Source organism: Folsomia candida, unplaced genomic scaffold (genome assembly GCF_002217175.1).
Source record: "Folsomia candida strain VU population unplaced genomic scaffold, ASM221717v1 Fcan01_Sc002, whole genome shotgun sequence".
In the NCBI taxonomy this organism is placed as follows: domain Eukaryota; kingdom Metazoa; phylum Arthropoda; class Collembola; order Entomobryomorpha; family Isotomidae; genus Folsomia; species Folsomia candida.
In genome coordinates, this window is record NW_019091194.1 from 18,600,051 (window position 1) to 18,616,180 (window position 16,130).

Below are 16,130 nucleotides of genomic sequence, written 5' to 3' on the forward strand. Positions count from 1 at the left end.
TCGTTTGAAGAAGATGTACCCACGTTTTTGTGCGAATATGAAGGAGTAAAATGAATGAAGGGCTGATAAGCACGGATTGGAGATGAGACAGCGAAATGTGATACGTGTCATTATTATTACTTCATGTCCTTATTATGGCTGGCAATCGAATTGTTAAGAAAAAATTATGTCCAGCCAGGAGGATGAGCTGAGTGATTGTTCTGCTCTGAAGGGAAAAACAATCGAGCTGCATAAAACGTGTTTATCTGTTAATTATTGTGTTGTTGTCGTGTCATAAGTGAGGAATAGTGGGGGAATTATATATGTACAAACACAAGCTACTGCTGCTCCTCCTTATTTAGGATGTATATTTATAATAAGTGGTTAGTGTTACATGCATGCACTCACTCGTTCATTGATTGCTCATGTTAGCAATCCTGCAGAAAAGTCAAAGTCATTGGATTGCTTGGCAAGTCGTGAAATGACTACAGGCAAAAAAAACATTGTTGTTATTTTGATCTCAACAACTAAATACGTAAATGCATACATAACATTCGACTTTTGACATTGGAACGGTTGACACAATCTTTGCGTAATGATCTCTCCCGTAGAATTACATACTTTCTCATGGGATTATGTAACCACATACGTCACAAAATTTTGCAGATTCTTACACAAATAAAGATCCAGTCGCTTTTACGAGGAGGAAATTAATCAAGTCAACCCACCCATCCGTGGTTATAAGTATTGTGGAGAAGAAAACATGTTGCATAACTTGTGAACCAGGCCAGCGATGAAAATCCATTGTGCATGTCTGTCCAGCGTGTTGAATGAATTAGTACGAGAATCCATTCCCATAAAGAAATAAAATTATGGAACAATGCCTCTTTTGGGCGAAGCGTGCATGGTGACTTCATCCGCATTTCAGCTCATAGATTGGTGTTAGTTCCAAACAACAAAGTGAAAAAATTTGAAAAAATGAACACATATTTTTTGAAGTAATACGTGTTACTGGCCGTCGTGAGGTAAAGATTTCAAAGTACGATCAGATGAGATGGAATTGCAGAGGCAAAAAGTTTATCCGGCCGGACTGACTTTTGTCCAGTCTACCTCATCTACGTCTCAGCAAAACTTTTTTCCTCCTTCTTCTTCTTATGGTTGTAACTTATTGTATCCCACGTCGTAAACTGAGATTTTGTCCATAAAAGAGTAAATTGCAATTTCGGACATGAACTCGCACACACGTGGATGGCTTTGGTTTGTTTGTCACCCACATGTTCTTCTGCCTGTAAAGCAAACTTTTCTCCACGGGGGATATTTATGTCTCAACTTTTTCATGCGACCATCTTCTTCATCCGTGAACGGAGTTATTTTAATTTCTCAAACTTTGTGCAACCAACCAAACTATAAATATATTGGAAAAAATTCGGAATAAAAAAATCCAGGAAAGAATAGATAGTTGCACAGGATATGAGTATGCATAATAAATATGAGGATCCTGACACTGAAAAGAGTCGTCAACCAGAAAACTAACTTAACCTATGTCGTCTTTTCCCATTTTGTTTCCATAATCGCACTGACATTTGACCTTTATTGTCCAAGTTTAATTTTATTATTATTCCTTTCCAAACCAAATCATTATCTGTGTCTGCATCTCTCTCCACAAGTGGAAATGAACTCGCTTGCACGGTGTGATGATCTCTTCTTTTCGACGGACTTACTGGCGGAATGAAAAAATGTTCACATCTCTCTCCCCAGGATGCGGATGATGGATTTATTTGTCAATTCGAAGGAGTGAGGAGTGTGTTTTCACAACCATATTCTTCTCCTTCCTTGTAAAGCTAAAGTCAACTCGAGCCACACGCATTTCATGTACTTTTACGCACAAAGAACAACTGTAAATATAGACTCTGCCATTTGTTATTTACTTTGCACAAATTATTGCGATAATATTAATGCAGTGACACTCCAAAATGGTGAATGATACATGCAAAAACTAGACGACGCACATTTTTTTTTTCTTATCTGTCTTGCCAAGAAATGGATGGATGGATGCATGGATGTTATGTATTTAATCTAACTGTACTTGACACTTAGTTTGGCAGGAAGACATAGTTAGTGAAAAATGGGGTTTAAAGTTTTTTTACCTTTGATTGTTGCTGAGGACCTCCGGCGTCTAGTCGGTTCAGAACTTTATCCAATCCTCGTAAGGAAGATGAGGATGACGATGGGGATGAGTTTCCCCCTTTGGAATTGGAGGGTGAATATCCAGTATTGGTGTTTGAACGACCAATTGCACCATCCACGACGACGCCGATGTCCACAACTAGCAGAACGAAAGCCAGGAATGGGAGGAAACGTGCCCCTCTAGTCGCCATTTCTTCAAATGGTCTCAATCTCAAGATTCTGGTTGACCTAAAAGTACAAAAATTAGTCAATGATTGTGTTCTTAAGCAGATTTATATTCTTCCAGTCGATTTAAGTCAAATGTGGAGTAGATTTATTATTCGTGTGTGCCAGGAGTGAGATGAAATACGTAACCCAAATATTATCGCAGCAGCACTTGGTCTTGGTAAAATTTATGATTATGGGCTCTGCTGGCTGACCATTATTTTGTTTGAATGGAGACATGAAGTGAATCCGACCAAATGTGCAAGTTGGGTGGTTTCGCTGAAGAAACGCCACGCCAAAATATTTGCAAGTCTCTGTCCTCTCTCTATCTCTTTGTAAACAAGGGTGTAATGTGGTGCAGTCGAGTATCTAGGATTACATCGTCCACACTCATTGCCGATCTTTTACAGCATTTTTTTTCGAGTAATTTGTCAAGTTTGAGAAATAAACAAGTTTAACGGAGCAGAGTGTATAAACCATAAACTATCTTCATATGTACATGTGTAGTTAGTAGCTCGATATTTGTACCAACATGAAAAAGTGTACACACACACTTTACTTCTTGGAACAAGGTTTGAGACTACCGTGTTGATTTATTCTTTGAGCAAACAGATCACATTTCTCTCCAACCTTTTACCAATCACCATAACTAACTAACTACTCTGCCCACTAAACAGATTAATTAAGACAATCAACTCCTCAAACTTATTTGCGACACAGAATTGCAATTTGCAAAATGTTACTTTTAACACTGTCCCAACCTAAATTTAGTTGTGACGACCCATTCATTTATCTATTTACTGCGTTGGATAGGTTAGGTCACCTAATCACTTATGCCTCCCCATCCCATTAATGAAGTCGAGGAACCCAATCTATCTGCTGCATTCCGTCACTCGGATGCTAATTAGTTAGTGCAGCACATCAGCTCAAGTGCTACCACCACAGCCCTCGAATTAAAAAGTTAGATTGCCTCGCATGCATGATTCAGTCTCGCCAAACACAACGGGACAAGAAGAACACCACGTTGAATAAATTCTTATTAGAATAGAAGCCGACGGAATCATCTCGGCACAAATCAGTCTCAGAGAAGTTTCGTAAAATAAATCATTCCATTGTAAAGTTGGGTGTGTTGTTCGAACCTGCCACAGTTGCGATTAGTCAGTCAGTATATTTGCATTATGTAGATATCTAAAAGTGCATATGTGTGTAGTGCTGCTCAACATTTGAAGAGATGCAATGAACCAATTTTATAGTGGAGCCGATTATAACACGATTTGTCGACCTCGGCGTTGGTGGTTGACTCTTTTAAGCCTTGATTTGCTCCTTTGTGTCGCCAATCTTTGCCTACTTTTCTTATTTCTTGTCTCAAATTGAGATTGTAAGAAGTGAGAAAATCGTATTCGCAAATTTAAAAGTGAATTAAATTATTTACTTAACTCGGCTTCTTCACTATAATGAACTCGAGCCGGTTTATTAATAAAACTAATATTGATTGAAACACTTGAGCAATTTGCATTGCTTTAGTAGTGTCAATACGTTTTTAGGTGATGAATGAATAGGATACGTACGTACATAAATCAAATTTATCGTTAGTTAGTTGGGAGGAAATGCAGTCAACAATTTGTGTAATTGATTGATTCAATAAAATCATCAAAATTGAGAAAATCAACAACACCATTCATTTCTCTCGTGTCTTGCCTCACTTTTACATATTTTCGTCTGCACAACGCCCATTTTCGGAAATTATTACGTTATCACGGGAGACATGTAAAGTCTACCGAGAAAAAAAAACTTAACTTTACTCGCACTTAGGAAGCAATTATGACTCTCAAGCACAGATGCGTACCCACTCAATTCACACTTATGTATGTACGCATATTTATGTGTGCATATGTACGTATAGTGTATCTATAAGCTGTAGAAAAGACGGGTACGCATGAATATGCAAATATGCATGTTGACAGGAAGCGCAAAGACACTCGTGCAAAAAATGGATTTAAACACATGTAGTGCAAAAACATGGCATTAATCGGCAAAACTTTTACAAGTACACGAAATACGTTACAACAACTAGAAAAGATTATCCCCAATTAGTTCATAGTAAGTTTATGATTATCGAACTTATTTATTATCATATCGCATATTATTGAAATAGCAAAAACTCGCTTAAAATGATTCCAACAAGTCAGGGTAAAAAAGTATTTAGTACTACAGATAATTCGCAAATTGAGTTTTACGCATGCCATGAAAAAAGACGCAAGCCTATCACCAGGAGGAAGTTGACCGTTTAAGTACACAAAACTTAGAAATATTCATGATTACATTCAATTTCATTCATAAAATCTCAAAAAGACTTCCTCACTAGACTTGATTACGATTAGCTTCCGTCCGGAAATACGTACGAATTTTGCACATCGGACGATGAGACATGATTCTTCAGGAGTCTTATTGCGAGAACTTTTCCAAAGGAATTTCTGTGGGTACTTGAAATAAACGTGTTCATTCAACTCGTCTCATGGAAAAATAAATAAATGTCAGTCTGAGTCAAAATCTTATTTCCTTTGCTCTTATCCAAATGTATACATAACCGATATCTTTCTGACTCAATTACTCCCATGCATGCACCCAACACATGCATTCGAATCTGTACATTTTCAGCTAAATGGTGACGAAGAGGTGGGTTTTCAGTAGACAAAATATTGCACATAATTTGATTAAGTAGCAAAACAGTGAGTGAGCGAAATATGGTTGATGATATCAGACTAGATTTTCATGACAGAAGAAAAGCTCAGTAAAATCAACTTCTTCTGCCAAACCGAAAAGTCAGCTCGTTACAAGAAGTACACGTACACACAAATGTCAAAATAAATCCACATTCTTTTCCCAACGAGCTTACACATAGCAAGTAAGTAATGCGACCCATTAAAGTTAAAAATGCTGGTGATGATGTAATGTCTTTGTCGCCAGATTTTTGCACTGAAATTTATTTTAAGCTACCAAAACGAATTGGCTCGACCAAGTCGAATCAATCACTCAATTATGTAAGTGCTTTGTTTATTAGTTTTCTTATCAAGTGTCCATGTAAGCAGAAATAAAATGGGAAACTGATTCAACGTATGTACGTCCACCCGTGTATCAGCACCGTGATGCGAATACAGACTAAACAATTCTGGCCTCAAAGACAGATCATTTTTTTATAAAATGAGTTGATATATGACTCTTTTTCTTATCTTAACCGCGTCTGCGAAAATATTGGACGGAAATAATCCGTCCCGGTCTGCCCTTCGGAAAAGTGATAACGCTTAAATCTATCGGAACACAATAATAAAGGCACAAATTAAACTACCAGCAAAAAATACGCATGTAGCAAACATTTGTCTTATAAACTGAAAGAAATTCGAAATGAAAAATGTGTGAGAGTAGCAGAGCTGGCCAAATTACTTGGAAGTCAAATTACAAATTACAAATTACAATTACAATCACAACATTGCTTCAATTACAATTACAAATTACAATTACTCAAGAAAACTCAATTACTAATTACAAATTACAATTACATCTCTAAAAAAATTTCGCTTCAATTACAATTACAAATTACGTAATTGAATTACATCACAAATTACAATTACATTTGAGATTTTTTAATGAAAATTCATCATTTAATAGTCAAATAATTTCAATACTTGTTCGCTTTTAACAATGTAAACGCCTTTACATCAAAATTTCCACCTAGAAAAACTAATTTGCGAAGGCAAATTTTGCAAGTAAAAGCATATTGTTCGAAGTGAACAAGTATCGAAATTATTTGAATATTAAATGATGAACGTTCATTACAAAAATCTCAATTATATTTGTAATTAGTAATTTGTCTTATAATTCAATTGCGTAATTATTAGCATTTACTTATTTTCATGCATAAGGCCCCTGTGCATGAAAATACACCCTAGTAATCAGAGCCGTACCGTGAAATTTTCAGACCTGGTATGAGCTTCAGTGCCGGGCCCTTCATGTTCAATATATTCGATATTACGTAATCGTTTTCGCTCCAGAATACTAATAGTATCTTGGAACGAAGTAATATTTTACCTATTTAGAGCACACTATTTTCCCAGATCCACGGGAAAATAGTGACAATTAAATTGTAATTTTAAATTGCTCACACACCAAAATTACCCGAACCATAATTTACGTTTTCCTGCAGGACAACATTCATGAATGTTCGTGTTTTCGGTTGTGGCAGAATTTGTGAATATATTTAAGCCAAATCAGGGTTTTTCAAAGTGATAAACTTTGACCCCATTTCAAAAATGAAAGAACATTTTTGCACATAATTACATTGAGTTTAAGAAACTTCCACAATTCAAAAACTTTTGATTTTTCGAATTTTCTGGTCTGTAACATTTTTTCAAAATTTCGAAATAGCATAAAAGTTTCAAACATTAAAAGTTTCTCCAAAAACAGTTTTAGGCCTTTTAAGATGGCCTTATAGATTTGTCAAGATGTCTGTCTGTCCGTCCGTCTGTAGGCACGATAACTCTCTTTAAACAAAAGCTATCGAGTTGAAATTTTGCATGCTTCATCTTCAGGTAAAAAGTAAGGATGAGTTCGGAGATGGGTATGATCGGTCAAGTGGTTGGCCAGTGGATGTCATTTCCACCCAAATGTGTTGCCATTAACTATCAAGATGGCATTAATACCATCTTAAAAGGCCCCGCAAAGTTGCTTGGAGTAGGTTTTTATAATTTTATGGAGGTAATTTTTTAGAAAACATGTCCCTTGATTTTTGAAATAGCGTTCAAATTTTAAAATTAGCAACTTTTTGAAAAATCCTGCTTTGGCTGAAAATGTATTCAAAAATTCTTCCACAACCGAAAACACGAATATTCAGGAAGATGAAAATTACCCTTCGGGTTACTTGAGTGCGTGAGCAATTTAAAATTGGTCGGGTCAAAATTTGAGGAAACCACTTCATGCCGACGCATTTTAACCTTATACGAAATTATCATGGAATTCGTATGCGAGAATCTGTATTTTTCTCCCTCGCATGAAAAATGTCAAGGTAAAAATGAAAATTCTCGCTCACGGATTCCGTCATAATTTTATTTAAGCATTACGAAAAATCCTGGAACACATGTTCAATTACTTATTTGTCTAAGGTTACATAATTATCGTGGTTTCGTCAAAATCGGAGCAAGACCTCTGGCGTCATAGCATTGTAGATTAAGGGTCCTAAGTTTATACCAAAGTTTGTCCCTAGGTTATGGTAAATTTGCCCCCTAGCAAGGCACATTTCAAGTTGCCATAAAACATGTAGGTTCAGTTAAAATGACGATTTTGCATATTAATTAAAATTCGAAAGTCAGACTATTAAAATTAAAAATTGTCCAGTATGTATGTCTGCCCAAATTCATACAAAAATAATTACCCATGAAAAACAAATAATATCTAGCAGTTTAACGTTAGATACATTCAAACAAAAATTATTCCACACAAATAAATTTTCTTACATGTAAGAAATGAATTTTGGATTTTTTTTGTAAAATCTTCAATACACAAAAGTCTATTATACCTAGTGTAAAGCTAGCGACCCGGCCCGGGCCCTTACGGGCCCCGGGCCTGGTATTTGCTACCACCATATACCACTGTTGGTACGGTACTGCTAGTAATGAATTCTTATGTATGGTAACTAAAAAATTGCGAATGTGAAAGAATGATTACATATTTAATCCGAAAAGTGAAAGGCAGTGAAATGTTCACTCATGAAATATGGCAAATTTAACAAAAATGTTGATTTTTGATGTGTTCTACTGACGATAGATGGTGATTTAGTAATTGTAATTGAAGAAGTAATTGAATTACAATTACACCATGTTGAAATGTGCAATTACAAATTACAAATTATCAATTACATTTAGTTCAATTACAAATTACAAATTACAATTACATTTCTTTAATGAAGTAATTGAAATTACAAATTACAATTACTAATTTGTAATTTGTAATTGTAATTGTAATTGTCAATTACTAATTTGGCCAGGTCTGGAGAGTAGGTTTAATACATTATGCATGCAATTTTTCGTAGAGGTTTTCTCTCTCTGAGAGGACAGCCCAGCGATGGTATACGATTTCATGAAAAGTTTTTAAAAACTTGGTGCAGTTATAATAATGAAAGTCTACAGATTCCAAATCATCATAAGGTAAGGTACACATACAGACACCATTTATGCAGTTTTGTGCTCATGGAATGGTTGATTTGTGGCAGAAAAACGGCCCAGATGCAACAAGACGATAAGGGGATTGTGATATTGATCTTATAAAAGTGGTTCCTACAAATTGTACTCGTCGGGGGTAAGACACTCCAAGCAGCACAGACATGCCAATAAATATAAGAAGGTCCTTCTCATCCTTAATAAGAAGTACATTCATTTTTTCCTTTGTAAGTGTATGAATACGAGCCTGGAAGTGAATTCTTCCCAGTTACACATGTATCGCATCATGGGAGAAATTTACAAGTTGTAAATTACATCCAACTCCAGGATAGGATCAACTCTGGAGTGGCATGTAATAATTCTCGTTAATAACAATGAAGATGAAAGTGGGATGTTGTGGGAAATCGAGAGTGTTGAATTGTACTCTAGTGATTGTCAGGTCCAATTCAACTCTTGATTACTTATTAATATAAATCAAGTATGAAATCACAAAATCAAGGTCATGATTAGGATCAAGTTGAATAAGAAAGCTGCTGACCCTTCTTCTTCATAGGAAGGAAGATGGGTGCATGCAAGGTTGGTCATAACGAGGAAAGCATCTTCTTCTCCGTGTGTAGTTCAATTCAAAGTTTAAACAATTTCAAGACAGATAAACAAAAAAGGTGGCTATTGCTACTGAACAGAAGGAACATCTTTTCTGGAAAGTTTAGACAACTATATACACGTGATGCGATACGCATGCATTAACCACAAAAATTGCTCGTATTATTTCCCTTTCGAAATACAATCAGTTTGAAAAAGTGAGAAAACGAGAGCAAGTCTCGCCTACATAAACCCGACTGTTACTTACATACGTAGATTTGTTTGTGGATTAGTCAAAATCACCACAGACAATTTCCCATCTTTTTCTATTTATAACAAAATCCGAATCTAAACCGTCCCTTACGCACGAATGTGTCTTCACCAACCAACGCCAACAACCATTCACAAGTGGATCCGTGTGGTTGCGTGTGTGTATGCGTGCGTGTTGTGGGTTTCTAACTTTCGGTCTACCAAAAAGTAACTCTAATGTAGCGCATGTAGCTGTAAACAGTAAATTATCTAAACAACATGCAGTCAGACAAAGTATTGGATGTCCAACCAGCGAAATTCGGACAGAAAAAGAAAACGAGTGAGTGGCAGAAATCTCTGTATTTATGTGCCAGCAACTGAATTTGTATCTTTTTTAACGAATTTTTGCTTTCCTTTTCATCATCTAAATAGTTTTGACTACACAAATGCGTAATAGTCTTCGTTCTCATCAGAATCAGCAAATTTACGATTAGTGAAACAAGAGAAGGTTGTTGTTGTCATGTTCCCATCAAGAAGTTATGAATTGTGTGACGTACATATTAGCCACAACTGTCGATGTCATGATTAATGTACTGGACACATGTTAATAATAAACAAGTTCATCGGCTGAATAAGTAATATGCATATTAAAATTAGACGCCTCGTCGTCACCTTTAGTCGGATCTCAGCAAGTGTGCTTATGCAATGTATTATTTTGTCTTTTGTGTTATAGTACAAGAACAGAAAATGATGCCGATGCGTGTATGTATTGATCTCTCTCTTGACTATAGGAGAACGTCACAAAGTGTACACTACCAGATTTTTTGGCAAATGAAGATGTTCCTCTCTGCACACACACACACATTCCAGATCAAAAGTAGTCAAAGCTAATCCATCCGTGGAGACACGAGACAAGACAAACATTGTTTGTTTGCACCCATCCATCCTTCTCAAAAAAGATGAACCGACTCCTCTTTTCCAACCTAACTACCAAAACGATGTGATTGTAAACTAATTGCATGTAACCCGAATGATGACTCCTCCTTTACAAACAAGACGAAAGGGGAAAACAATGCGCGAACTTTGGTAAAAAAAATGGGCTGCATTGCTTTACGTTAAAATGCTTGCACAAACATTTGCATGAACTTTTCTGGGATCATGATGATGACGAAGAATACGTACGAAAAAGTGGAGAGATAAAAAAGAAGGATGAGGTGCAAGGGCAAAAACTACGCTATTGTTAAGTCTCGACTTGACTACTGGGTTGAGTTGTAGATCGGATCAACACGCAGGAGAAACGGAATCATAACATGGACAACCGGAACACAACCTTTTTGCAGGGTTGAGAGATCAAGACTTTTTTAAGACTTCTTCTTCACATAATCTTTATTTGAAAAGTAGTGCCGCAAAGGGAGCAGATAAGTATAATACGAGAAGATAAAGGTGGCTGGATTTATGGATTAATCCAGCCAGCTACTTCCGGCTTTTAGAAACGCTACCTCCCCCCATCGTCATTCATGATACGTATCGAGTACAACTTGATAAGCATGATATGTAAATAAACTCAGTTAAATTCTCCTCCCTCCCCCCACCCACAAATTTCTGGTGCATATCGAGTAAAAAAAATATTCAGTGGGTAGGAAAAAAATACTTTGGCAAAGATTTACACAAAATACGCATTGTTACGAACCTTTAGAAAACCAGGTCTTTTCATGCATACATATTTATTGTCTTTGCAATTATTTGTGACACGCTGTCAAAACAGTGCATAAGAGGGCAAACTTCTTCTGCTGCATTGCATCCTAACGGCTCAATTGAAATGCTTGTAGTAAAAAAAACTAGAGTTCCAGAAGAAGAAGACGAAGATACTGGAAGAAAAACGGGACTCATTTTTTTCCGTCGTCTGACAAGCTGATGGATCGTCTTGGTTCTTCGCAATGTGAAGAATTCATCCATAATATTCTCTTCTAGCCCATCATTTCCGAATCATGGATTATCATACGATTACGACGTACGAACCAGAATTGATATTGTCTTTTTTGGTTGAGGATCAATGCTCCTTCTTTTAAACTCCAGGCTACATGCATCGTTTGTTGACAACTTTCTTGCCAAGTATACGACGACGACTGAAATAGTAAGTACACAAGTTGATGATGGGATGACCTTTTTCATTTTAAGTGGTCAGCTATTACCGCTGAGGCCAAAACTCGTAAAATTTTGTATTCATTCCAAGCATAAACCTTTCACCGCGTTTTCCAAGTCCTTCAGAATTATTGCCATTATTCTGGAATTGTTGGGATGCGATCATGAAGAACATTACGTAACGTTGAACTGGCAAAAAACCACGGATCCCAGATCATCGCCAAAGACTTGAGTAAACACGCAAGTAAGTTCTTACAGATTTGAAAAGTACAATAATAATAGAGAGCAAGCAGTCGTTATGTAACTTTACGTAAGAAGAAAATGCGAATGGTATGGGTTAGTTTGAGTTGCAAAAAAAAATCCGAAATAAAATGCAAGTGCTCTCTCCTGTAACATATCAACTTTGTGATGCAAAGATGACGATGTAAGATGAAACGGAAATCTCCAGATTTCCAGTCCAAAATGTTTCTCAGTAGTCGTGGAGTACATATGAGATGATGGGATGGAAATACAAATAAAATGAGTACACAGAGAGCTAGCTGCAAGATATCGAGGAACTTTTATGTGAGTGCTGAACGTATAAAATAATAAACGAACAAGGACAACTTTTAGTTCTCTTATGTCTCACTTAAATTTGAGATTTTTTTAGACCTATTTTTAATTTGAAATTGTTGTCTCCAATTTTACACTATTTTTTTATTCCAGCAAAACAAAATATCCAAACAGAAACAATGTAAAACTTGACTTACTCAAATTATTCAGATCCAATATAAGGTTTTCCTCATTAGAAAAGTCAGGCAAAATAATTTCAGCGAAATGTCAACATTTTAAAAAGGGTTAAATTTAAAGGCTTTTTGTTTATTGACACAAAGTAATGTTTATCACGGTACATTCGAAAACACAGGCACGTTATTATTTATTATTGCATAACTGCAGAAATGGTTACATTCAACTCAACTTGCACCACTTTCGTTTTTATGAGAAATATGTACAAAAACCAAATTATGGAAATTCAGTAAAATTGGTTAAAGAGAAGTAATTTAGAGGAGGACGCTTATGAATTTGGAAACTTTGTTCACCTCGCGACTCGCAAGTCTTCACTCTGCACTGGTCACTGACAGAATGAATCAACGAGAACAACTCTGGTGAGCTTTAGTGAGTGTGTTAGGCAGAGAGTGAGATGGGTTGTTGGAGGCAGGATGAGATTTTGTCGTGGTTTCGAGTTGAGACAGCAAGTTTGCGATGTATGTGTGTATGCAAATACACGTAAAATCTTGTCGCAAGTAGTCCACGCACATCTTAATCTTTTTATAGCTGGAAGATCGCACATTTTCTCTAAATGTTCCAAATACTCTCCGTACAGATTTGAACACATGGCAGATGCGTGAGTGAGTGAATGAATAGGTAGCAGTTATCAAATTATAGCTCCGTGCTTACGGCGAAACCATGACACGACAAGACAACACAGTTTTCTGCAAAAGTTAGTTAATGTGTTTGAACTAGTATAGGGCTAGAGTCAAATGCGTAATTTGACTGATTTTGGGCTTCTGGTGATCCCATTTTTTAGGAAAATTAAATATTCCGTCCGGAGTTTTGACGACTTTATCGATAATAATGTTCACCCGAAGCAGACCACGGGCCGGGTGGGGAAAGGGTAAAGACCTTGTGACCCTGTAACCCAAAAGGAAATGACCATGCCGCATTTTAAAGACGAGGCGTCATCTTATTTTTGGATGGAATTAAGCAGATGACATGTCAAAAGGACGGCGAGAAGTACAATGACGATGTTTCTGAGGAATCCTATGAGATCATGGAGTGATGAAATGCTGAATGAGTTATTAGTTACAATTAGAAAAAAACAAGTTGGAAATAGGCGATACATGACGTTAAGAAGATTGATATAAAGTCGCATAAAAGGGCAAATTCTGGGTTTGTAATATACGAATTTTTAATTTGAGTAAATAATAGTTTGATATCACATTTTTAGTTTTTCAATAAATAATAGACTTTGGATAACATTTACGATGCATTAATTTAGAGTGTAACAAAGCCACAACTAGATAGTATAACTAGAAATTGATAACAATAATAATCAAATAAGGCTTCTACAATTTGAGTAGAACTCTTTGGCATGAAACGTAGACGTTCAGTCTAATTGACATCGTATTCTTTTAAACCATGCAGGCATGAGTTAATACGTGCAGAATATGAACAGCAATGAGGTCACAACCACGACCCATAATGATGCAGTCGCTTCACCAGAATTAACGTGAACAGTCGAGTTAGGGTCCAGCTTATCTTCAACAATGACTAAATGATCTTTAATATTTTTATCGTCTTTGATCTTTCTCGAGTCTGTTGATTTCGTAGTAGTAGCAGTCGTTATTGATGTTGTTGGTCTTTTTGTTGTAGCAATAGTGACATCCTTCTTATCCTTGCCCTTGTGGGTTGAAATTGCAGATGCATCTGATCCAGGTAATGAGAAAGGAAGGTCAGCGTATATTCTCTCTCGTCCAATCAGGGTGACCATGTGTTCCAACTGATCCATGTCGACGGGGTCATCTTCCTTTGACCACAGCGTCAAAGTTGCCTTATTTCCGGCACGATTCACAAGATCCAGCAATACATCAGCCGATTGGGCAGCAATTCCAGCTCGAACAGGGAAAGTAACTTCACGGATGTTTCCGTCGATACCTGCAGTGTCCAAAAACCTTAGGGCTTCTATTCGGTTGGCGTTGGTGTATTGTCCTTTTGAGATTGTTTGATCTGAAACGAATCAGAAACAAAAATATTGACTATCAACTGCACCGGTCTTCTAGCCTTTTTCATATTGGTATTCGTATGCAAATGGAAATCTTAACTACTACTATCCTTATTATTAACAATTAAAAAGTTTGAAACACACGAGGGAGAGTAAGTATCGAGTAATTTTACTACTTACCCTTTTCCGTCCCGAAACGTGTAGTCCAACCAATGGACAGGGTAGGTTGGATACGAACATCTTTGCTAGTCAGTGCAAGGAAGGCCTCAGGATCAAGGGGTTGTGTTGTGGCGTTGACCGGACCCACCCAAATGTCTGCATTCACCCAGATCGGAAAACTCAAAGCTTTTCGTCGTCTATTCTTCTCAATCAGTTTCATAACTGGGGTCACGGCTCCAATGTCCTTGAAGTCAAGCTTGATTCCCTTCTTACTGTTTTCATTTGCCTTTATCACCTTTTTAAGAAAGTCTTCAAAGAGCAGGTCCGATATGTTGTTGGGAGGATGGGCCATAATCGGGACCTTCTTATCTGAACCTTCTTTAGTCCCCATGAGAATATCGGCCTCCAACATCATGACATCGCCTGAAAAAACAATCATTCATTGTACAAACGGTTTCATTTTTTATGAACAACACATTTTTACTAATTTGACTTACTATTTAAAGCCTCATTCAACTTGTCTTGACTGTTCACGGCGTGGGCCCATGTCACTTTGGTCAAATCCTGGTGCAACTGGTCCTCAAAGAAATCAGTGACCCGAATATTTGCCATTGCGAAGTTGGGAGATGTCCAAATCAAGATTGCAGAGAACACTAAAAACCAGAATAAACCAACAAACGATATAAACTCTTGTAACTAACTAAAGTTTTGCATTTATAAATTCATATATCTCATTCCCATTTCAAAATCAATCTTACAAATAATAATCGCTTACACAAGAAAACTCCTCCAACGGATCCCATTTTAATTTAGTGTTAAAAAATGTCTTACAGTAACAAACTAAACTTCAAATATAAATGGGACGATGAATGAATGTTTTCCTACTCGGGAGCGAAGCGGAGCCTAGAAAAATCGGTGCATCGAATAATCTCCTGCTCGAAAAAAAGAACAACTTACAAGGATCACGGTCTGAAGGCAAATGAAAAACTGGAGCACCATAAGAGACTACATTTCCAACTACGCATTATAATTTGTATAATTAATAACAAACGCCCCCAAGATTAGTTCAACGAACAAGGACAATGGACACCAAGAAAAGAAGACAACTCCTCATCACAAATTGATTGAATTAGCCATTAATTATACAAGAATCATAGACTGTTCGGCTACTATTTAAGGCGTTTTTACATTATGCATACTTTGCACAATACCAAATAAGAAAAGACCGACTAAACTCTCTACACTACAGACCACTTATCGAACCTCTTCCCAATAAATTGGTATCATGCATGCATTTTTCACAATTTGTACGCTCTATCATTTTGCACTTCCTGAGCCGAACAAAGTTAACCAGGCAATCTGTCAGTTTTTTTATGCATGCGACTTTATTCTACACAACTCCCATATTACTATTACTTCTCATCGTTATTCTACCGTTTTACTAATATGCAATGCAATGATGTAATTGACAATAAAAATGAAAATATTTACCCACCACGAGCGATATCAGGACTATTACCAGCAGCAAAATTGGACTTCTTCCACACCTACCGACCTTTCTTCTGCGTCTTATCAACCTGCACCCACTTCGGAGCCAGTGTGGTGGGGGAATCATCTAGGAAACTTGTATAACTAACTTTGATCAGCATTTGGAAATA

At 36.7% G+C, this 16,130-nt stretch overlaps 2 protein-coding genes across 5 annotated transcripts in view; both read right to left on the bottom strand.

Annotated features, from left to right (window-relative positions):
- Positions 1-12,682, bottom strand: part of LOC110843869 — a 41,720-nt gene extending 29,038 nt beyond the window's left edge. For 2 of the 3 annotated variants that reach the window (XM_022089918.2, XM_035848008.1), the window contains exons 1-2: positions 12,302-12,682; positions 2,127-2,394 (exon numbers count right to left, since the gene is read on the bottom strand). In XM_022089918.2, coding sequence (XP_021945610.1) covers positions 2,127-2,357 — 231 coding nt within the window. In that variant the 5' untranslated portion in view covers positions 2,358-2,394; positions 12,302-12,682. Of the gene's footprint in view, positions 1-2,126; positions 2,395-2,520; positions 3,115-12,301 lie in introns of those variants that run through there. The other variant, XM_035848009.1, reaches the window with a different exon arrangement.
- Positions 12,683-13,475: 793 nt separating this feature from the next.
- On the bottom strand, positions 13,476-16,105 carry LOC110844892 (protein FAM151B). 2 transcript variants are annotated; one of them, XM_035848011.1, is made up of 4 exons: positions 15,968-16,105; positions 14,970-15,125; positions 14,494-14,895; positions 13,476-14,318 (listed from the first exon to the last, which is right to left on the bottom strand). In XM_035848011.1, the coding sequence occupies exons 2-4, from the start codon at positions 15,082-15,084 to the stop codon at positions 13,744-13,746; spliced, it is 1,092 nt and encodes a 363-aa protein (XP_035703904.1). In that variant the 5' UTR covers positions 15,085-15,125; positions 15,968-16,105; the 3' UTR covers positions 13,476-13,743. The 2 variants fall into 2 exon arrangements, with proteins under 2 accessions (XP_035703904.1, XP_021946911.1); XM_022091219.2 differs by lacking the exon at positions 15,968-16,105 and adding an exon at positions 15,248-15,461.
- Between the last annotated feature and the right edge of the window lie 25 nt (positions 16,106-16,130).

Coding starts and splice junctions, on each gene's coding strand:
- LOC110844892 (XM_022091219.2), bottom strand. CDS start 15,275: ATGGGATCCGTTGGAGGAGTTTTCTTGT. Junction 15,126..15,247: donor CGTTGGAGGAGTTTTCTTGT/GTAAGCGATTAT, acceptor TCTGGTTTTTAG/TGTTCTCTGCAATCTTGATT. Junction 14,319..14,493: donor ACGTTTCGGGACGGAAAAGG/GTAAGTAGTAAA, acceptor GATTCGTTTCAG/ATCAAACAATCTCAAAAGGA.